The sequence below is a fragment of the Neopsephotus bourkii genome, unplaced genomic scaffold (genome assembly GCF_033783945.1).
Source record: "Neopsephotus bourkii isolate Nb327-2 ecotype Australia unplaced genomic scaffold, CSIRO-AGI_Nbou_v1 NB_1655, whole genome shotgun sequence".
In the NCBI taxonomy this organism is placed as follows: domain Eukaryota; kingdom Metazoa; phylum Chordata; class Aves; order Psittaciformes; family Psittacidae; genus Neopsephotus; species Neopsephotus bourkii.
The window spans coordinates 3,439,207-3,462,939 of record NW_026902129.1 but is presented as its reverse complement, the minus strand read 5'-3'; the positions used below and the strand labels follow the sequence as shown (position 1 = coordinate 3,462,939).

The window sequence follows — 23,733 nt, the reverse complement described above, 5'->3', positions numbered from 1 at the left end:
ACTAGAATCACAGCATCAACCAGGTTGGAAAAGACCTTTAAGATCATCAAATCCAACCATTCCCCAGCACTGCCAAGGCCACTACTAACTCATGTCTCTGAGGGCCTCATCTACACACTGTGTGAACACTTCCAAGGGACAGTGACTCCAGCACTGCCCTGGGCAGCCTGTTCCAGTGCCTGAGCACCCTTTGGAGAAGGAATTGATCCTAATCACAGTCTAAACCTCCCCTAGTGCAGCTTGAGGCCGTTTCCTCTTGTCCTAGAAAAGACCTTCATTTCTACTTGCCATGGTTTAACCCCAGCCAGACAGCTTTTCACTCACTCCCCCCCCTTCTTGCCCTCCCCCTATTCCCAGAGGGACGGAGAGGAGAATCAAACAGAATGCAACTCCCACGGGTTGAGATAAGAACAGTTTAGTAACTAAGGTATAATACAAATCACTGCTGCTACCACCAATGATAGTAATGATAAAGGAAATAACAAGGGAAGAGAATACAACACCTCATCAGCAGGCGACTGATAACTCGCGCCCCCCAGCCTGACCAAGCACTGACTTATACCTCCTCCAACCCTGCAGTCCTCTAGCCCTTCTGGGCCACTCTCCCAGTTACATCCTGGGCATGACGTGCTGTGGTATGGAATACCTCTTTGGTCAGTTTGGGTCAGGTGTCCTGTCTCTGCTTCTTCCCGGTTTCCCCTCCTCCCTGGCAGAGCATGAGGCTCACAAAGTCCTTGGCCAAACTAAAACATCATTCATATCAGCTCTGTTCCCAGCCCGAAAGTCAAAAGCACAGCACTGCACCAGCTACCAAGAAAGAGAAAAATGACTGCTACTGCTGAACCCAAGACACTACTCCATCTATCCTTCAACCCACCACCCCAACTTTACAAAACATGCAATGTACACTCCTGATAAGCTTCATATTGTTGGTATCACCCTACTGAAAGTTACAGGGTTTCTCTCTTCTTTCTCTCCACATCTTGTTTTTCAAACTAAGAAGGTGGAAAAATAAAGGAAAACCTAAAAACTTCCAAAAGCGAGGCAATGAGAGGAAAGGCATGTAAGCAGTTTACAAGCAATTCATATGGATTGACCACATAGATACTGGGTTTTCAGAAGACCAAGCAAGTTTGCTAGCAGAAGAATGCATGTGTTGTAAGAGGCAGTGTCATCCATCAACCCTAGCAAATAAACCAGCCAGACTTCACCACTGAAATCACCAAGTTGGATTTCAATGTACAGCATAAGAATTCACTATAAAAGGCTTCTATTCAATGTGTCCAGGAAAATGCTTGCTGTCACAGACACATCTTGAAATACAAAAGGACCTAACAACATCTATCTACTGACAGAAGGTCTGCGGTCATTTCTCTTGACAGAAAAAGAAAGGCTGGATTTCCTTTAAAAACACTGTGTTATACACAACCACATTCAGTGACGTTCAGCTTTGAACTTCACGTGCACACTGATTTAGAAACTATATACAGTTGTTGTGTGCAGATGGACACAGTCATCGCATATAAAGTGTACTTCTTTGTCATCTTAAGTGTCCGCTGGGCCTACACTGCACACACACAAGTACTTTGCTTTGGTCCTCGTTTATGATGTACAGTAAAGGAAAGCTTATTTCACCCCGAAGCTAGCTCTACTCCAGATGACTAACTCCACCAGCAGCTTTTAGTAACAGTGACCCTTGGTGGTTTTTCATAATGAAAGAGATGCTCTTTTCTGTCAGTTCTGCAAAAGCCAACTTAGGAACAAGTTCTCATAAGCCACTGGCACGTATTAACAGCACAATAAAGCTTCAGGTCCTTGTGCAACGCAGATCTTCAGATTACTCCAAACCACCTTGGTGACCTCTGTGCCCTGACTGGAGTGACACAGGAGCAGTTGGTGTACTGGCAATCAGTGAGCATTCACCTGGTACCCAAAGGACCGTATCAGACTCTTAACCCTCAGCTATGCTGCTTGTGAAGATCCTTCAGAAGCAGAAGGTGATGGCATCTTCTTTTTGTCATTCGTTAGTAACATGGCTCTGCATATGCACGGGAAGGTCCCATTAGTATGTATGTAGTCATGTCTCAGCAGCTTCACATTTCTGCTAGACATGGATGGGTGTGAGAGCCCTTACAGGTAAAGGGGCTTTATGATTATCTAAAGGTGTTGACTTGCTACTGAGGCAGCCAGCCACGAGCATGAGATGGTGAACTGGGAGTGCTGGGGCTGCTCACAACGAAACACATGATGAGCTAAAAGTCACAGAGAGCCAAACTTCTATGCCTCAGGTCAAGGAACTGCTCTTAAGCACCAGTCCCAAAAGTTATTTATTCACCCAGCCTACAGAAGAGAGCAGTTTTACAGATGTGTACTACAGTACACCTGTAGCTCTACTCTGTGGCAGCAGTAAGACCATAATGAAAGCTACTGTTTCTCAGGGACAAAACTCCCCATTAACAAAGGGAGCAAACTTCCAGGTTTCCATTCTTTCTTACTTCCCTATTTAGGGAAGAAAACTTTGCTATATATTTCAGTGTTTCTAACTGTTCCATTGAGAGGCACAAGCACAAATATCACTGAGGTTATAACACCTCCCTCTCACTGCCAACACTTAGGTCATCAGCAGTTTCATACAATCTCACTGCTGTCAAAACCACGCAGGCATGATGCTGGTCACACAGGCAGAGTCCAGGTGCTGGTCAAGTCCCAGTCCTCCACTTTTTAGATGCATGGTTTAACGTAATGACTCCCTCTTTTCTAGGGCACTTGGCAAAGCCTCTGCTACAACTTGACCAACACTGGTGCTCCAGTCACAGCAACTTCTATCACAGCATCTTTCTGCTGTTTGTCAGAACCAAACTGTACAACAAAACTGTAACAGAAAAAGATGGTGGTTACCATTTGTGGTAAAAGCATTGCCCTACCTCTTCTACTTCTACCCTCTGTTCTCTGCCATTTCCCTTAGATGAGGGTATTTGTGCTATGGGGTCATCACTCTGGAATTGCATAAAGAACTGCTATCAATAGCCTACCACAATGCAATTTAACCCACGGTTGAAATGAACAATAAATAAAGAGAAAGACATACAGGTTTTAAATATAGGTTTCCATTAAAAGCATTACAAAGACAACTTCTCTCATTTTGAAGACAAAGAAAAAATACACTTCTACTAAAAAAAAAAAAAAAAAAGAAAGAAAAAAACCCTTTAAAATCACCCCTTTGCAAGTAACTTTAAATGGGGAAGGTGCAGGGAAGGGAGGGAGAGAGAACTTGCAGAACTAGCAAGTGTTCAAAAGGGTGGATGCCCTCCATCGTGGTCATTTTACAATGGCACCTTCTTCTCACACAGTCAGGTCAGAGAGCCAGAGAGTCCTCATGTGGAGGATTTCACCACCTGCTCATAAGGGGGAGGTGGTGTGTTGCAGTAGGAAGGTGGCGGGGGGTAAACTGGGTTTCCTTGTGGGGAATTCGGCTGGACGTGGAAAGCCATAGCCATGGGATTCATCACAGGTCCACCTGGATCCGTGTAATACGGCACGCCAGGTTGTTGTGACCCTGAAAGAAAGGAAAAGACAGAAAAGGTATCAGCAACAGCATCAGGTTGTGCTCTCCCAGGGCCTGTGCTCTGCATGCTTGGACAGGTTTTCTCATGATGTTCATCAGAGCAAAGACAAGGAGCCATCTCTTCCCTATTCCAAAGAAAACCCAGGCTTGCAGGACTTCTTGAGATTTCCCCAAAAAGGTTCAGTTTTGCATGCAATAGAAATCACTCAGTGCAACAAAGGGCACCACTGCCCCAAATGACTACCAGTTGAGAGGGAAAACACTGAGCTCTGCTCAGTTCCCCAGATAGAAAAGCTGCCAGGCCTGCAGAGAGAAGAGTGGGATCCCAGATGGACAAAGGGGTTTCTGCTGCAACCCTGACCCAGGAGTCAAGCCTTGCAAAAGGCATTCAGATTATTCTGTGCTGTACTGGATCTGCCTGTAAGCCAAAGAGCATCTCAAATAGATAGTTTCCCTTCTAGGCATGATAAAGCTAAGGAGTAAGCATGTATGAAGCAAAACCACAAGTTGAAGCCAATTATGGCTGGCTAACACAATGCGACAAGATTGCTTTGTACAGATTAAATTTAGGAAACTATGTTGGAGCCTGTAGGGACAAGGAAAGGAAATGGAGGATCAAAGGCAGAATTCCTTAGTTGTGACACATGAGGGGTAACAGAGCCTGCTGCCATGAGGAATAACAAAGGTGGCGTGTAACCCTCCTCAGCTATTGCAGTGGCTGGTGGAAGATGACTTAAAGCAATTAATTCCAGCAATTAGAAATCACAGAGTGTCTCTATCTCAAGATGTAAATTGGTTTTCTTCCCTTTCTCTCTGTCTGTTTATATAAAGCTTGTCTTCAACAAACAAAAATAGCATCATGACCGAGCAATAGGTTTTCTTCTTTTGGAACTAGTCTGGTTTTCCTGTAACGACACAGACTCTAAGGGATTTTCCCCTCAATCATTCCTTTCCGTGACTTAGTGACACTAGGACTCAATATTGCTACAGAAGGAATAAATGCCTATTGAAGCTCTCACCATCCTTTAGTACTTTAAGCATTCAGGAGCTACATACCAAACCCCAAAAGGTGTCCTGATATCAAATTAGATGGGACAAGCCGTAAGGGTTGAGGATACAAACTGGCCCAGAGCCTGGGGTGTCTGCCTAGAGAGCTTCGTTTGGGCACTCAAGAGGAAAGCAGATCAGCAATGCAGTTATTTCCTTCTTAACACAATAATCTTTAACACACCACCACAGTAGTTTTTCCTGTTGCCTGAGTGCAGCCTCCCTCCCTTTGCTGCAGTGATGAGAAGCCCTTGTTCTGCTTCCACCTGTAGCACCAGCACATGGCTGCAGGGGAAGCAGGCTGGGAACAGGAGCTGAGCCCTGCCTCTCCACAATCTGAGCTAATACCCTCTTCTGTAGCATTTTTCCTAAGCATTTTTGGTTTTAAGTTATACCCTGCCTAGCTCCACGTTTCTGCTGGGGAAATGGGAGAGGTTGAGGTAGCTCCCTGCAGCTTGCTCATGAGGAAAATACCTGTTTTCATTAAAACTTCTGTGTAGCATTAAAACTTGGAGGGGGGGAGGCAGGGGGAAAGTGTGGACCCCAGTCTTTTGAGATATATTTTCAGTTCATTAAACCCAGCAGGAAACAACACCTGAGTATCAACTTCCTTATGGGATCAGCTCAATAAGTATTTGCTAATTGTCTACAAAGGGACCCGACCTTTTCTAACACCTGAACTACCAGTTTGGGGCTGTGCAGGTTAGGACTGAAGTGAAAGATACCACCAGGTCTGCAAACTGTTACTTGAGGTGTTCAGTCCATTTTCCCATTCAGGCCCACAGAAAAAGCACCTCCCACTTCCAGGTTGCTGCTGGGACGGCAGGAGATGCTGCACGGAAGGAGAGAGATGGGCAAGGAGCCACATTTCAAGTGCTCCACCACAACAGTGAACTGGCTACTGCCCCCAAACCCGGAAGAGGAGCTAGCAGAAAATGCTAACTTGTTTGACTACTAATTCCCATTGCTTTTGCTGTTGAATGTTCCCAGGATAAAAGTGCAAAAAAACAACAACCAACAACCCAAATTGGTGGGGTTAGCTCAGAGCCCAAAGCTTTTAAGTAGCAGTAATAACAGTCTGGATGCAGGTGGCATAAGCAGGTCATCAAGGGACTTGTGCTCATTTTTTTATTTACCCACAATTTGTGTTCCACAGAGTGTTACAGAAAACCATAAAACTGCTCTAAAATTAAATCTGGTATTTGCCAATCCAGCCAAAAATGGTCCCTGTTCACATAATCTTGAGGTTCTTTTTCAGGCTTCAAACTATGACTTTAGTTACTTTGGCTCTTCCCCAACCCTCCACTGTTGAAAAATAAATACTCTCTGTGGAAATGCTTGTTCAGTCAAGCAGAAAAACAGATGCAGAATGGAAGCCCTATAAAAAAACCCAACTCTTAGGATTTAAACACAAAGAGGGTGAATAAAGCGTCAGTTTGTGTCTGTAACATCTTTCTATCCATTTAGGCCTATGAAAGAGGGAGGAAATGCACATCTATGAGTACGTGCTTAAGGATGCAAAAAAGAGCTTTTCCACAGCCTGCAGAAGGCACATGGGTGTGCATTAGCTGGCACGACAGCAGGGACAGCCCAAATGCTGCATCTCTGCACAACACTCAGTCACAGGTAGCTATAAGGGCTTTAGAACACTTCTAAGGAGGCTGTCTTGACGCAGCCACAGTATTGCACAGAGATGTAATGGCTCAGAAGGCAATTTCTGATAGAGAGGTTTGAAGCACTAAATTTTCAGAGATCATCCTTCTCATTACAAATCAGTTGTATTTCCACTCTCAAGTCAGTATGAAACAAAACCAACTGCCAATTAAAACGAACAGTTGTCAAGAAAGGTTTCATTATCCTCTGGCTTCAGCTCCCTCTAATACAATGTGCAGTAAAATGACAGCCTGGGAGCAGAAACGTCAGTGCAGAAGTATGCCTGCATGTGTACTTTTGCTGGCACAAATTAGCACTGGCTTATGCAATCTGGAGAGTGGTTAAAAATGTCTTGGTTTGGCCTTGATGAGGCAGGAAGAAAGCAAGCACCACAGTGTGCACTCAAAGTCTCAGCACTGTAAAAGATCTCCCAACTAGAGAGAGCTGGACTTAAAATGCTCCCATAAGGCACAAACATCTGCTTACAGGTGAGTCTTATTTCACAGGATTCTCCCAACTGGGACTATCTAACAGCTAGAGGGGAAGAAGTAAGAAACTTAGGAAGCAGTACTGCCAGAGGAGCCATCTCTAGGTAGATCCTCCTGTTGCTCACAGCCATCACTGGCCAGAGACAGCAACCAGACTAACAAGGGGAGAAGGACCACCCTGCTGCAGAAAAATTGTATCACAGAGAATGGAAGGCAAATCAAAAAGAGAATACTTGATAGCCAGGTTGTGAAAGAAAAACATTAGGCTTTCCTTCACTTCTGACAGATGTTACCAACTGTATTTAAAAATCTTTCTTCATGTCACTGTTCATTTTGGATATCATTCCACTATCATTTTGTCTATGCTGCAAAGTGTGAACTTGCTACACTCCTTCCATGCATGTATAGACAGCTGTAAAGGTATTAGGAACCAAAACAGAAGGGAACTGAAAGTCCTGTCATTCTGAGTTTCAAAACAACTCAGTACACTGCAGCTGAATTATGCTGTTTGAAGGGCAGAAGACTTCACTCGTCACAGGAGGTAGCTGCATGGCTTCATGCAGTGCAATCCCTTGTCCAAATCCCACAGTTTCCAAAACCTAGACAAACAAAACCCCCAAACCCATCATTTTTAAATGCTTTGGCAAATATAAGAAATTAGTGAAACTCGTTTAACAAGCTGTGTCTGACCTGATGCAGTGTTGACTGGTTGTCTGGTGTAAGACACATTAAAAGTAGGTTCTTCTACTAGCGGAGGAGGGTACATCCGCCTTCGGATAAAGAAACCAGCTCCGCAACAGAACAAAACTCCCATCATCAAAAGGAACCTAGGCAAAGAGAAAAGGGAAGTCAAAACCCACCTGCATATAGGCAGTTCTCATACCCGACTGTTCATTGAGAGAAACAAGAGTATCATCTAGCAGTCATCAGCCTACGACTTTTATCAGGGTTTCTTAGATTGTCTCTTGAAAAAAGGTCTATGCCATTTGAAATAGCACTCATGAGGCACTTATGGATATATTATAGACCTCTTCAGCAATTAGTACTATTGTCCAATATTTTCTGTTATGTAAAATAGAAATCTGAAACTAAAATGCCCCTGAACTTCTGGAAAGTTCACACCTGATCTTTGCCACCGGGATGCTGAACTGAAATTCCAGGTTAGTACAGTTTCAAACTGTGCATCTTGGACATAAGCCTCATGCTTACTGCATTCAGGCTGGCCAGGTTTGTGGTAGTTGCCCTTGAAAGAAGGTGTTCAGATGTTCTTAAATTACTCAAACTCTGCAATTTTGTTTCCCATGGGAAACATGGTAGCTGTCACTTAAACTCAAGCCAGAAGACTGAAGCACTTGGCACTGAAGATTACAAACTCCTTTGTGCTTCCTAGATGGGATATACATTCTCAAGGAAAAGGACGTAATTTTGCTTCAGTTCTTCTCTCAGGTCCTTTTCTAACCTGACTACTCTGTCCTCATCATTCCCTTGCCTGGGTGCCATGGAAATGGGCACATGCAGCAAGGGCAGGTCAGAAGATTTTGTTCTTCAGACAGTGGCTTTCACTGTTGCATTGATCCATTATCAGACATGCAAGTGACTGAATCAAGCTCCCATAAACCCAAATGGTTCTTCTGCCTGTAATTGCCACCTCATATTAGGGCCTTTTACTTGAAGGCAGTGCCAACTGTGCACTTTTGGAAAGGATGGAATACGGCCAGACACCACTGAAGTTGGCCAGAGGCAAACCTACCCACTATGCTTATCTCCTCTGGAGCATTTCCAAGTGCCCAAGAGGAAGGGTGTGACACTGCATGGCAGCAAGTTGTATTTCATGCAAAGGGTCAGATTCTGTTCCTTGTTTTTACAGTGGAAACGAGAGCAGAAGGAGGTCCTGCTTCCGTAAGCCTATATTAATACGTTCCCTTTTGGCAGTGTTCCTGCAAAGGATTTCTTCTGAACAGAAAAACACAGATTTACAACGTCACCCCAGGGATTGAGATGTAGAGCTCCTCAGTTATATCAGTGAGGATTGTACACCCAAATCCCACAGTCAGCTTCAGGAAATCTCTGTATTACGATCAGGCTTCTGGTTCTCAGTGTTTATTCATTTCCATTTTGAGGGATTTTTTTTTTTCTTTTAAGCAGTCTTCAAATCAAATTCTACATAAAAATGCCTAAAAATCATGTTTTCTAGGAGAGCTTTTGCTTTCTCTCTCCTGCAATAAGAAGCTTTTATTCAGGTGCTTTCTTAAATTCCTCTCCAAAACAAATTCACCTTATTTTTTCATTATGCATATAACAGTGCTTAGTTTAAGCTTCATCTAGATTATTGAGCTGCTGGTTTCACAAGCTCAGATCTTCCTGCCTTCTTTTGCCTTGCTGTCATCTCCTGTAAAATCCCCATAGTCATAAATGTACTTCTCTTCCTTTTTAATTGAAGCCTCAATTCAGCTGGCAGGAATATCTTAAGCCCTACCTAAATGCACAATCCTTATACAATCCTCTTTTAAAACTGAGTGCTCAACAAAAGCGGACAAACGCTGCTGCTTGGTAGTAGCTGGGACAGGCATAAGGAATTCAGCAATTCTGGATAATGGGACTGCTGTCTGCACAGCCTAGCAGAAAACAGAAGCAGGAAAGGTCAACCTGAAACAAGGAACTTCTATTTTTAAATGTTTTCTCAGTATATCAGGAGAATTTTTAAGCAAAAAACTACACTCCTTACATTCATGTATACAGACAGTGCATATTTGTACCCTACTTTAAAATACTGAGGCTGGCAACACCCTGATTTCAGTCCTACAAACAAAACGAGAACAGGACAGACATAAAATTCCCAAACACCCTGACCTACCAAAAATACCATAGTCTCTGGATAGAGAGAGCTCTCACACAGCATCTTGAACCACAGCAATCCTCATAGGAGCGACATCTGCAGAGAAACAGAGAGAAAAGGGTGTTAGGGGAGTGGTTGTCACTCAGATTAAAACAGCATCCCCAACTCTGATGCCATCTGCACCCCTGTCCGAGGCGTTACTTACAACATTGCCATGTGCTTGGGAGGCAAAGCCTGCCACAAGTGTTCAAGACCAGCTGCAACGTAGCTTTGAACAACCTGATCTACTGAAAGATGTCCCTGCCCGTGACAGGGGGATTGGACTTTCTAACCTGAACCATTCTGTGGGTCTACTGATATGAACAGACTACTGATACGAACAGACTACCCTTGGCCAGATAAAGTTGTCAATCACATGTACACATCCATGGCACAGTTCTATCACTATTCAGGAACTTCTTGCATGTTACTGAAACTACCTTCCTGTATACTTCTTTTAAAGCCATCTCAAAAAGACTGAATGTAATGTTCAATTCTATATGAAAGGACATGTTATAAAGAAAATCAGCATTACTGTGTTTTCTTTCACAGTAAATGAACATTGCAGACCTCAGACATGAGCCATTTGGGATTTTATTCACTGCAACAGACAAGAGTTGCAAGGTCGAAGCTGCCAGATCTCTCATTCTTTGCAAATCAGCAGCTTCCAAATAGAGAAATCACCGAGTGCAGAGAAAACTTCAAGCCTTCTGTTATTTGCAAATTTAATGGCATCTCTTGCTTCTCAGAAGTTGCACTGGACTGCAACTGCCAACAAGTCCCATTATTTAAATAGACTTTCCTCCAAAACAATAAAACCCCAACACATTTCAAATGAATATTTCATATATGGAATAGAAGCTATTGAAAAGGTATTATAGAACCAACTACTGTAAGCACAAGATAGCACTTCACTAAAAGCCAGCACTTTAACAGCAACCTCAGAACAATTTCTATGGTAACTGCCCAATGAAACATATTTACTAGGCAAAAAGGACAGAGGTAACACAAGAACTATGTTATGTGACAGACTTTGATGAAAATATGCAGATTATCATATCAACGTATCAAAACAAAAAAGAGGAGGTTACACAACTGGATCAATCTTTTTAAAGGTGTTCACATCTGTAAGCTCAAAGCACACGTTTAAGCATCTGGGTTTGCAAAATCTGCCCACCTGCATGACTGTGCCCCCTTTTTTGTATGCTAACTAAGAAGAAAAAAGACTCAATTGGATAACTGTACAGACAATTACACATTTACACGCTCAATTACCAAGTCTTTGCTCACAAAATATGTCCAGTCTCATAGGCTTCAGCCCCTAATTGGGGCCAGAGAAGGATGCTCTATAGATATATAACCAGTTGTTTTACAAGTGAAAAGAGTTACCCATTCTTCTGATGACAAGTAGGCAGGATTCATTTAAGCAAGCCAGAGAATCTGAAATGATCAGCCCATTAAGATACTCAGGCACCCAGTCTGTGATGCAAGAAGAGTAAGATGCTTGTGCCCAAAGAGAAAACACCCACTTCGCTGTCCCTGGAACTAAAAGCAACCCATATTCAACCTTTCTTCTATAAAGCTTGCCAGGACCCTAACAACTGCTCATACTCAAAGCTCACAAAACTACTAACAAGATTTAGTAAGTCAGCATTAACTTCAGTCCCATCGGGACCAAGAAATTAAGACTTCCTCCATGCTCCCCAGTTGTATTAACCCCACCCCCAACAGGAGCTTTCAAGACATATGTTAAATGCATGGCTAGGTTATGGCCCCTTACAAAATGGGGTGGCAGCAGCTGTCTTCTTTTAAACCAGTGGTCGTAGTACCCCTTCTGCTCTTCAACATCCTTTTGGTTGCAGCACCTCATCCATGTCGATGGGCTGCACAGCAAAGACTTTGTTTGGCCAGAAAAGCAGAGAGGAAACAGAGCCCATAAACCTAGCAGCCCTTCTTGAGGCAACTCCACCCCAAAACAGAGTAGGGTTTTAAGGATGTGAGCAATCTTTGCCTCTGTCTCCACACCCTGGCTCTGTCAGCACAGATACATACACCTGACCACAAGCAATGCCTGGCCCCAGAGTCATTTCCCAGATAAAGCTCTAAGAGCTTAACTTGTACTAAAAGTTAAACTAAAACATATACTTCTCCCCTGCCCACCCTTGCCTCACTTACTTTGCATGCTTCCTCCAGAGCCAGAAGAGATGGAAAAAGGCTCTTTTAAAATACATAATCATAGTCATTGAAGCCACCAAAATTAAAACAGCGTCTGTATGAGGAGTATGATACCTGAATTTACTTTTAATTTTTAATCTCTAAATTGTCCCTGCTACAAGTCAGCATAGTTTTTAAAGTCTCAGTGGCTTAGCTTTTCTTCCAGCAAGAGAGGACTAAAGTACCAGCTGGAAGACAGGAAGGCTCAACTGCTGAATGTTTATGAAGCTCCTGAGACCACTGAATGCCAAACAAGCAGGCCATCAAAGAGAAGTTTCATCTCCTACACAGATGATCACACTTTCAAATGGATGGAAACAATGATGCAAAGGATGAAGAAGTCTCTCATTAAGGCTGTGCTTAGATAAGCTCCATTTTCTAATAGCCAGTAAGCTTTCTGAGGCAACTTATCCAAGGATAAGCACTGCATTTGCTGGGTGATGTGTAAAGCTAAGCCAGTATCACAACTTGGAGGGAAATCCCTTCGAATAACCCATTTGTTTCTACCCAGTGCCCATGCAGGCGCTGTATTTCGTGTGCCTGTGTGTATTGACACATGTACCCGTATGTAGGAGCCTGGAATCAAGGATGATGCCATGATAACAACCTTCTGTTTGTATTCCCCACCACTTGATAGTAGCGCCAAAAAAAGACTGGTAGAACAAATGGCCCATTTGTTGATACTGCTGTCAGGGTACCACAAAAGCTCTGCTGATAGCCTGTTCTTGATTCAATGTGCCATGAAAAAGCACCACAGCTTCAATAACATCAATCCCAATTACATGAAAATTAACTTACAAAAGCCAGATTTATTAGCAGGCTAAAGATGACAATAAAATCATCTTATTAATAGAGTAACATACAAGCTTAAGTGTAATCAGTATTTGATGTACTATCTTTTACTATCTGGCAGCAAATCCCAGCAGAATTAAGACCCTGGTTCATAAAAAAAGAACAATTAAACACATGCACATATATTTATTGAACCAGTATGCATATCTTTTAAGTTACACCTATGTTTTGGCTCTGCCTTATGGAGAAGGACTGGTTGTGCCCAATGCCAGTTGAAAAAGAATCAGCCTTACTTCCAATCTGGGCTGGATCAAGCCCACCTCCTACAGAAGACTTTTCTAAAGCCCATTTCCCTCTTTCACACATAAATGATGATCCCCAGAACTGCATTTCCCTAGGGCAATGCTTGTTTCATTGATCAAAATTTAACCCATTACATGGGGTAAGACAGGATCCATTAGCTGCTAATCTGCAACTTCACCAAGGATACGGTCTCTCTTTTGAAAACTGTCTCCAATGTGATTTATGATTTAGAAGGTACATCTTGTCATTCATAATTCAGTAGAATGAAATGAATGCACCTGCATGCCCAACGACTTGCACTGCTAGCACACCAAGGAACTGCTGTGTCATAGACCAAAGCTATGCTGCATGTCAGACCACAGTGACAAGCTTTCTGTAGGGGTTCACACTTAAGTCATGATGCTGAACTTTCTTTCCTTAAGGGATGAGCAAAGCACAAAGTTTCACATAAAGGTATATGGTATGACTCAAATCCCACAAACAAACCCTATACTAGCAGGTGTTCTGTGGATAATAGCCACTCAATGCAATGGTCCAAAAGGTCTTTCCCATTTATACCCACATCACAGAATCACAGAATCCCAAGGGTTGGAAGGGACCTTGAGAGATCATCTGGTCCAACCCCCCTGCAAGAGCAGGGTAACCTAGAGTACCTCACACAGGAACTTGTCCAGGCAGGCCTTGAATATCTCCAATGTGGGAGACTCCACAACCCCCCTGGGCAACCTGTTCCAGTGCTCTGTCACTCTCACAGTAAAGAAGTTCTTCCTGATGTTAACATGGAACCTTCTATGCTCCAGTTTACACCCATTGCCCCTTGCCCTATCACTGGATATCACTGAAAAAAGCCTAGCTCCACCCTCCTGACTCCCACCCATTACATATTTGTAAACACTGATGAGGTCACCCCTCAGTCTCCTCTTCTCCAAGCTGAAGAGACCCAGCTCCTTCAGCCTCTCCTCATAGGGGAGGTGTTCCACTCCCTTAATCATCTTTGTGGCTCTGCGCTGGACTCTTTCAAGCAATTCCCTGTCCTTCTTGAACTGAGGGGCCCAGAACTGGATGCAATGTTCCAGATGTGGCCTAACCAAGGCAGAATAGAGGGGGAGGAGAACCTCTCTTGACCTACCAACCACACCCTCTCTAATGCACCCCAGGATGCCATTTGCCCTCTTGGCCACAAGGGCACATCGCTGGCTCATGTTCATCCTCCTATCCACCAGGACCCCCAGGTCCCTTTCCCCTTTGCTACTTTCCAGCAGGTCAGTCCCCAACCTGTACTGGTACATGGGGTTGTTCTTCCCCAGATGCAAGACTCTACACTTGCCCTTGTTGAATTTCATCAAATTTCTCCCCACCCAACTCTCCAGCCTGTCCAGGTCTCGCTGAATGGCAGCACAGCCTTCTGCTGTGTCAGCCACTCCTCCCAGTTTAGTGTCATCAGTGAACTTGCTGAGAATACACTCGGTTCCCTCGTCCACGTCGTTGATGAAAATATTAAACAGCACTGGTCCCAGCACCGACCCCTGAGGGACTCCACTAGTCACAGACCTCCAGCTAGACTCTGCACCATTGACGACAACTCTCTGCCTTCTTCCTTCCAATCAGTTCTTGATCCACCTCACTACCTCATCATCAAACCCACATTTCCTTAGCTTATCTATGAGAAAGCTGTGGGAGACAGTATCAAATGCCTTACATCTACACAGCTGAACAAGTCCCATGTTAGCAGAGCTGCCACAGCAAAGCACTGCATGTAAAAATAATTCCCTGACTGGCAATCGATGAAAAGTGGAAATGTTAAAGAGGGAAAGCAAGGATTACAGTCTCCAGTAGACTGCATGACCTTAGCAGTATGACAACATTCCCTTTCCTCACTTTACATGGATATTCCCCATCAACACCTTTGAAATGCAAGCTGTAGTGTTCTCTAGTTTTCCTCTCTAGACTGTTTGCATCATATGTGCCAAAAACCAATTTAACATTTAACATGACTGATTATCAATGCCTTTTGGAAGAGTAAAACAAAACATACATTGTTAATCTACACATAGTGGCAGAAACCCAACTATAGACACAGAGACAGAGGATGGGAGATGAAAGCAAACCACAAACCCCCCCCCCCTGCAACCATTACTGTACCTGTCAAGTGCATGATTTCTAACCAGCGTCCTGAAGACAAACCTGACTTTTAAGTCATAGCTTGAGTCATCGCTGCATGTATGTGTAAGATCTGGGAAGCAAACTGGGATTCACTGGAATACAAACAGCACTGGCAGTTTTTGAAGTGAAGGAAGGAAATCCAAAGGGAGCCAGGAAATTATGTAAAGAAGGATATAGCAATAGACCAAAACTACGATCAGAAGATAAAGATTTTTGTGGGAATGGCTAGTAGCATCAGATTTCCAAGGAAGTCCCAGTTCTGATCCTAATACTGGTATGGCAAACGACCAGAAGGAGAACAATAAATGCTCATAAGAACTGGAAGGGGTGGACTGCTGGGTCACCTCCAGGTAGACTCAGTGCTGAGCCCTCAAAGCCACAAGGCTTAGGTCTGCTAGCATTAAAGAGATGAAGGGAGACAGCTGAAGTGTGCATATGTATTTACTTGATCTAGAACAAAAGGTTTGAAGGCTTCTTCTCAATATTTAATGTGCTTGAAACTCAGCTGCCAGCACACAGCGAGGCTGAACAGAGAAAAATCAAACAAGCCAGGAAACGAAAAGAAAAGCAAAGCAGGCAACCACCACAAAGTGACTAGCAGAAACAGTTCTGGTGAAGCTCAGTCTTGGCTGTGCTCTCCATAAGGACTTTGCCACTGAGCTCAACGACTGCTGCTACAAGACTCAGACTTAGACCTGAAGGTTGGGAAATCAGGATCAATAGATGGTGTAACACATAACTGAGAGGGACTTATTTTTCTACCAAGTTCATTTCACCAGTGATTCATTTGAGCCATTCTGTACGTACATTTCCATCTTTCAATAAAAAGTAGTTTTCAAAGCAAAACCATTGCCTGTGCTACTATGCAAGGAAAAACCCAGATTATTGACTGCATACATGGGGAAGACCACCAGAAATGTGGAAGAGCTTAATGCTACAAACATGGTGGAGATGTTATCCCAAGGGATCCATTTTGCTACAGCCACTAAACATGGAAATCAAAACAGAGTCCAACTCTGCCCTCAGGAGTCCCATCGAAGTACCTATTTCTGAGTCCCAAAGTAGTTTAATCACTCTCCAGAAAGATGCTGCAATCAAAGGCCACATCCTTCCACTGGCGTTCACTTAAATGCTTGAGGAGCAGTAACACAGGCAAGGTCTTTGGCTGGCGGAGCAGTCAACCTCCACTTTCCAGCCCTAGCTTCAGAGCTTCTTGTGTCCCCTTAGCATGTCTGTGTACATGGCCTGATTTTCAGCAGGAACACAACTCCAACTGCAGTTACGGGTTCTAAACATTTCCTATATGTAGCAAAGATGATCTCTCAGCACATGCAAGAACAGCGCCTTATAAAATGTAAGTCTGATTTTGGTGAATATATAACTATATAAACATGTGTAACTGCTTCATAGATGAACACAGCAATGGAACATCAGTACTTGAGAGCAAAACACTCTTGCTTCTACCCAGAACAGCACTAGAGATACAGTTACCCAGGTACCTGATTAAGTCACCTAGCCCTTAACTACATAAGAAAACATAAGGCAAAAGAGGGAAAGGGGCTGTCAGGTCATTTTTTTTCCCTACAGAGTAGAAACAAGAGGGACAGAAACAATATTTACTCAGATTAGATTCCTGTCCGCTTTGGCACAACTAAACTCTCCTACAATGAGACAAGATACTCGACTCCTGTCCTTCACACAGACTTGGAAAAACAGAAGCAGGCAACAGCTGAAAAGGGGTTATTTCTCAATTATTCTTTAGGTAAAGAGCCTATAAACACTGCCCCTGTGCAAGAACTGGGTGGAATATGATAAATCCTCCCCCATTTCTGATGTGATAAGAAGTGTTCTATCAAGCTTAGCTTCTATCAAACTAACCCTTCTACAAGCCTTCTGCTACCCAGTAGCTTGCGGTAATGCCAGTTCTCAGACCCCAAGAAGACAGCCACCCTACAGAGGGGCTCTCCTTGCTATCTGTAAAGGCAACAAGTCCCACCACTTGGCACACTGGCCTGCACACATCCATCTAGAAATGTCTTCTGCTCCTCCTGTGGTAGAACCTAGAAAGAACGGCTGTGGTTTGGGTTTGGTAGAGTGACAGTACATGGTACCTTAAACAGGTGCTCTTCAACATAGGCTGCAGGTCTTTCACAGAACAAAGCAGAGAAACAGCATAGCTCAAGGCTCTGGAAAAGTAAGCCATAGATAATCTGTATGATGAGTTCTAATTTTCTGGAGGTGGAAGTGCAAATTTCTCATACCAACAAGAACGAGGACTTCTAGTGAATCATTGGGGCCCTTATTAAACAGACAATTAGTCCTTGGTATCTCAAGCTGCTCTCAGTGGGCGAGCAGCCCTAATGCATCTAATCACCGCTTTGCGAGATCACAAGCAGTCTGCTGGCAGGGGGCGATGGGTGTCTATGTTTGCTCTCTGCCTGAACTGAACATACCAATGTTCAGCAGTCTTTTTGTTTTCCTCTTCACAAGCCACTGCATGATCAAACACAGAGAAGGACACAGGAACTAACGATCAACAGTGAGGTGCTACCAAGTCTTTTAATTCATGGTCTCCCTCTGCAGGCAACGGTTAGATGCTTCAAGATGACTCTGGGGTCAAGCACTCCTTGATGCTGTCCACTAGAGCTCAAACCAGGTACAGGAAGCCTTAAGAAACTGATTCTCAGCTTTGCGTTAGGGTTCTTGCCTGGGACATGGAAGACTTAATGCTCTGAAGTGTATGTCAGGTCAAAGAGCCTCAACTGGAAAAACTGAGGCTCACTCCTTATAAGCCACAATAGCGATTATTGCGTATTTGGAAATAAGAGCAGTGTGGGACTGGGCTCCCTGCTCCCCCTCAGTCAGAGGACAGCCTGATTTCAGAGTACTTCTCCACCAGAAGACAGAGACTACCTTCTTCTCCTCGTTCCTCACCTTTCTCAGAATAACCTGTCTATGGCTGGTGAGCCTCTAACTCTGAAATCATTCGAAGCTTCAGATCTCAAATTAGGTCAGTCACCTGCCTGACTGCCTCTGAAGGCTGAGATATTAAACACCTCTCCCCTCCTCAGGGCTCACTCCCAGCAAGTTGAGTGGGTAGTCAGTTTGGTAGCCCTATTCTCCCCAAGTTGTGCATTCGAATAACTGATCCACTGAAGCCAATTCAAATGTGTGGTTGCTGGGTGATTATAGCAGTCAGGACTACAGCCTCAGCCAGTCACAGAATAGTAGAACAGTTTGGGTTGGAAGAGACCTTCAAAGCTCATCTGGTCCACCCTGCCCTTGCAATGAGCAGAGACACCTTCAACTAGATCAGGTTGCCCAAAACCAAATCCATCTTGGCCTTGGATGTCTCCAGGGATGGTGCATCCACCACCTCTCTGAGCAACCTGTGCCAGTGTTTTACCACTCTCATTGTAAAGAATTCCTCATGTGTAGCCTGAATCTCTCCTGTTTTAGCTTAAAACTCATCAACACTGAGGGTATCTTGTTCTTTACTTGAAGCAAGGAATATAGCACCATGAGGACACAGACTATTGAAGCTAACTGTGACAGTTTGTACCATTATTGCTCAAGGCCCCACAGGACTGAGCAATGGTGGTGGGTTTCTGTTGCCTTTATACACAGATGGTCTGATAATTACTGCTGTCTTCCTTCATGATACAAACTGTGCGCTTACATTCTTGCATTGAACTACATATGCAAACAGGTTCTTCCTGAGGCTGCTTGATGCTAAATTGGTGGCCCTGGCCTGAGTCCAGGTCTTCATTTTTGTATGATGCCAGCTATTCAAGGTGCTTGGAAGCGTGCAAAACTATTACGTTGCCTCCCCTCTCCTTCCTCCATGCCGGCTTCAAATCAAATGGAAGAATAAATCAACAGCTAGATTACTGCTGTAAGCACACACCTGCTGACACTTCATGCAGCTGTAATTGCAATGGGAAAGCTAAAGTGTATCATCAGGAAAGCCAACTTAATTAAAAGCAGTAAACATAACAGGATGTGGAGCACAGAAAGTAGCTCCCGTCATGCAACATGCCATGTGTCTAGATTGGCGGGGTTTCCAGCCTCTTGTACACACACTGATGGAAGAAGTACTCTATAAGCTGTCTGTATAACAGCAAGAGAACATTGCTTTTTTATTGTTCTCATCTGGAATGTTTTTCAGGTTCTTGATAATGCACAATGATTATTATTATAGACTCACCACTGAGCACATAAGGGCTTATGTTCAAAACCTAGATGAATACAACTGTGTGATAAATACAACAAAATTTAAACGCAGAGGTGGAGAAGTGTGTGGAAACACACAAGAAATTTATTTCAAAACCCATGAAAAACCACAAACAGAATATAATCAGCATTCTTCCCCATAATTAGAAAAGAATTGACTGTTTCCATGTAGGGCAAGAACATGTTTTAAACATGAACAATATAGCAAACACGATTTTTTTTTTTTTAGGTTTACATTAACGTTCTTCTATTTATTTTAAATGAAAAAATAAACAGATTTAATCAACATAAATGCATACATGCACAGCTGTCTGCTGTATAAAGTAGAACTACTTTCCATGGCAGAAATATATTAGCCTAAAAATACAGCACAACCATCTGTACATGCTGGTAACATTAACTCAGGCCCTGCTTCGGGTAATTAGAAGAGTTTATAAGATGGCACTCCCCTACGCTTATTCTATTCTTCACATTTACCAGCAGCAATGGTTAACATTTTCTTCCAGAGAAAGTTTTTATGCTTCTTCCTGGAGATCTTTCACCTAGTAGCACACCAGTGAACATCCAAAACATACTTAGAATAGGAACCCCGCGCAAAAAGTCAGCATTCAGGAAGTGGAAGCAGGTACAGGCTACCAAAGAGGAGTTCAGAAATCATCACACACACAAGTAGGTGTGAAGTTAGGAAAGCCAAACCTCACCTACAACAAGTGCAGCAGACGGGCTTCTACCACTACACAAGCAGTGGATTGTACCTGTGAACAAGCCAGAGAGCAGCAGATACTATTTACTCTAACTTCAGCAAGGCTCTCCACACTGTATTCCATGATATTCTTGCACCCAAGTTTGGCCATGACAGTCTGGACAGGCAGAGAGCTACATGGGTAAAAATAACTGGTTGGGTGGCGGAACTCAGAGGACAGCGGTCAACTCCCTAGACAGTACTGGTAATCAGTGGTAGTACCACAGAGGTCTGGACCTGTCCTTTTGACAAGCATGTTGCTCGAATTGGTGACACAGCACCTGATTTGGAGATGGCTCCAAACTGGGTATCAATGACCTCTAGGGCAGGGCTACTGCTCAAAGATCTAGACTGGTTGGAGGAATGGTCTGTGAGGAACCTCATGAAATTGAACAAAGCCAAAAAGCAAGGTGTTGCTTGTGGGAAGGACAAACATCTTGCTGGCTGTGTGGCACCTCTGCTGAAAAGGCGCTAGAGTCATAGCAGACAGCAAGCAAAATGTGAGCCAGCCGTGTGCCAAGACAGCAATAAAGGCCAGTAGCATCCTGCACTGTGTCAACAGAAGTCTAACCAGTGCATCGAGGGAAGTAACTTAGCACCTCCCACTGAGCACTTGTTGGACCACATCTAAAAAACACCCATTTGGTTTTGACATCCTCAGTAAAAAGAATGAATTTAAGAAACTGTTCCCCAGCAAAGGGCCATCAAGATAGAGGCTGGGGCACTTGATCGATAAGGAGAGGCTGAGGGACATGGGCTTGTTCAGTTTAGAGAAGAAGTGGCTTCAGAGAAGAGCAGCCTGCTAATACCCAGGAGGAAGTTACTAAGAAGATGGAGATAGGATCTTTCCAGTGGTGTAGGGTGGGAGGACAACCTCTGAGCAAGAGGTTTGACTGGAGGTCTCCTGAGAACCCTTTCCACCTGATCTGTTCTCCAATTCTCTAATCAGAGTTACTCTGTTTTCCTCACTACTTCTCTTAGAATATCAAACTGTCAAAAAAATTCATTGCACAATAATCCAACAGGATAAGCTGAAATAATGTTAACTCAATACTGGGTAGCATCAAAACTCCTTTCTCCAAGTCAGCCAACCCCCTCCCTATGGGTGACAACTTCACTGACCCAGTGACATCAGCAATGGTATTTCTATTGCTGTGGACACATGCTTACCACTCATACTTAAAAACATTTGTGCTGCTTTATAAATGTGCCTTAGAGCCTGGAAAGGAAAGGATTAGAAACATTCAGGTCCTAGCATCTGGAATTTATCACCTCATTAAAAGTTCCAGTGTGCTGGTAGCTAACAACAGGAGGAAAACTAAACAGAAGATACCTACGGCATTGGTCAGTTATACCAGGGAACAATGAGGGGGACATTCAGTATCATTCTACTCAAACTACTCCTCATCAGCAAAATGTAAGGCAGCTTTCCCTTTACTATTCATTCCCAATTCAGAAGTGGAAAAAACAATTGAAGTATCTTAAATGCTGCTGCCACCTGCATATAGAGGAGGTGGTTTCACAATCTAATGCATTCACTATGTCATTATTCACTTTATTGCCACGTAAGAGAAGTATCTTGACAATCTCTTCCACCAACCATAAGCACTTTGGTTACATCTCAAATAAGACTGAGCTGGCTTATTGAAGGGAGAGTAAGAAAAGGATCCTTGCAGAGGATCAGAGTTAAGTCTGTTGAGACAGCTTTAATTCTGATTGGCTTTATGTCCATCCACGCAAGGAGATGTATGATCTAATTCTTTAAGCAATGTCAGGGATGACTTGGCTTCCTGCTTTTCTAAATGATAAGAATTAAACTCCAATGACTAATGCCTTTCTCTGCTTCACATTTGTTTACTTATTTTTTCAGGCCACATACCTTTCTCCTGTGTCAGCAAAATGTATCTAACTGACAATATCTTGTGACTCGGGCAACTAGGATATGGAGAAATGGTTGGTTTAGTTAGCAAAGTAAGTTAAGAGCAGTCTTAGAAATTCTCTGCATCAACAGGGGAAGAAGCAAGAAGAAGTAGGCACCTCCTAGGATGATGTGCCTACACAGAAGGGATAGGGCATATGGACATGCCACTTCAGGGATGCCTTGGTCCAAGCATGCCACACTGGATCTGTGAACTCACACACAGGACTTGGTATTTCTCAGCTGACAAGCCAGCCTTTTCGTTATAACACAAAGTGCCTCCAAGACAGACGTGACATACTCTCAGCATGGCACAGAGGTCACAGGGAAATCAGTAAAAAGTATTGCATTGCTGGGTTTCGTAAGTCTCCAAAGATAGTCTCAAGACCAAAGGACAGACTACATATGTTAACTGGGTAGAAAAAACTTCTGCCAGAGAACCAGCGATAGAAAGGAAGGGAATCTACTGTGAACTCATTCGACTAAATATATCTCCTTCTCATGGAGTGTTGCTCCAGAAACTGTAAGATAAAATAAAACCCATTTCACTACAGCACATCCCAGAGCTAGATTTGCACAGAGGAGACACTCTCAGGATAACGTTATATATTATGTTTTTAGATGATTTAACATCTAACCATATGCTAATGGAGAAGATCCTATTCATGCCTCCTCCCCCACAATATGCAGAATACTCCATTCCTCCCATTTCACCAGTGTTCGCCAAAAACTGTACCAAGCTGATTCAACACCGACTTGAATGTGCTAAAATGAACAACATTCTGTGGTATTAGCAAGCTGAATTAACTCAGTGAAGGGTCAAACAAGTGTTAAAGCAACGGGACTTCACCCAAAGACATTAAGGTTGGTGGTGTACCTCTCCTCTACCTCCTACATACATACAGTGCAGGTAGGAAGCAGCTGGAGATCCTAGACACAGAAACTGAAATTGCAAAAGTAACAAAGGAACCCAAAGGCATCAGTGACCTCCTATTCTTTTGATGCATGCCCCCTTTAAACCTGCTGTGCTCCCATGTACTCAAATACCCTCTTTCCCCTCCCTTCCATATTTTCCACTTGTCACACCGTATCTATCCTCTGAGCTTTACCATCCCCAAATCCTTATTGTCTTTCCTTGACATTTCTTCTTCCTCACTTGGACTTGTAATCACAATAACAACAATAGCAATAACGTGACACTCATCGCCACTGCAATAATCACCAAGCACACACAGATCCCACCCCTTTCCCCTTCCTTTTTCCATTTACTTACACTACCCAGGAGACTGGCAATCACAACAAGTCTATGCAATGACTCAGATAACAGGGTGCTGCAGTAACTACCACAAACACACATGCAGTCAATACACAACAGTTTTGCTTCCACACTAAAAGATCTCCCAAACCAAGCAACCCACCAACACCATCAGCCCTCTCACAACTTCCTTTCTTCCAATGTTCAAAGGTGTGTGCAATTCCAATTAAGCTTTTTGATGGACCAGAAAATAAACACACTGCTTTTCTACAGGATGCTCAGCGCACAAAGAAAACAGTAAGCTAGTTACTAAAAGGAAACTAATTAGAAAGCAACTTGCATACATCAGATCTACTGCACATAACAAGCCTCCCTTTTGTACCCTTTGCCTTTGCAGGACTCAGTATGCATTTACCTGTGACATGAAGAGTCTGAACTAACACTCAGTATCCAAGTGGCTACCCCTTTGTATTACCAAGGGAGAC

The 23,733-nt window shown here is 43.4% G+C and overlaps 1 protein-coding gene across 4 annotated transcripts in view; it reads right to left on the bottom strand.

The window, feature by feature from the left end:
* Nucleotides 1–3,085: 3,085 nt before the first annotated feature.
* Nucleotides 3,086–23,733, bottom strand: part of VOPP1 (VOPP1 WW domain binding protein) — a 66,055-nt gene continuing 45,407 nt past the window's right edge. For 3 of the 4 annotated variants that reach the window (XM_061374960.1, XM_061374962.1, XM_061374959.1), the window contains 3 exons: nt 9,608–9,685; nt 7,444–7,580; nt 3,086–3,556 (listed from right to left, as the gene is read on the bottom strand). In XM_061374960.1, the coding sequence (XP_061230944.1) occupies nt 3,375–3,556; nt 7,444–7,580; nt 9,608–9,685 (397 nt within the window). In that variant the 3' untranslated portion in view covers nt 3,086–3,374. Of the gene's footprint in view, nt 3,557–7,443; nt 7,581–9,605; nt 9,686–23,733 lie in introns of those variants that run through there. The other variant, XR_009728711.1, reaches the window with a different exon arrangement.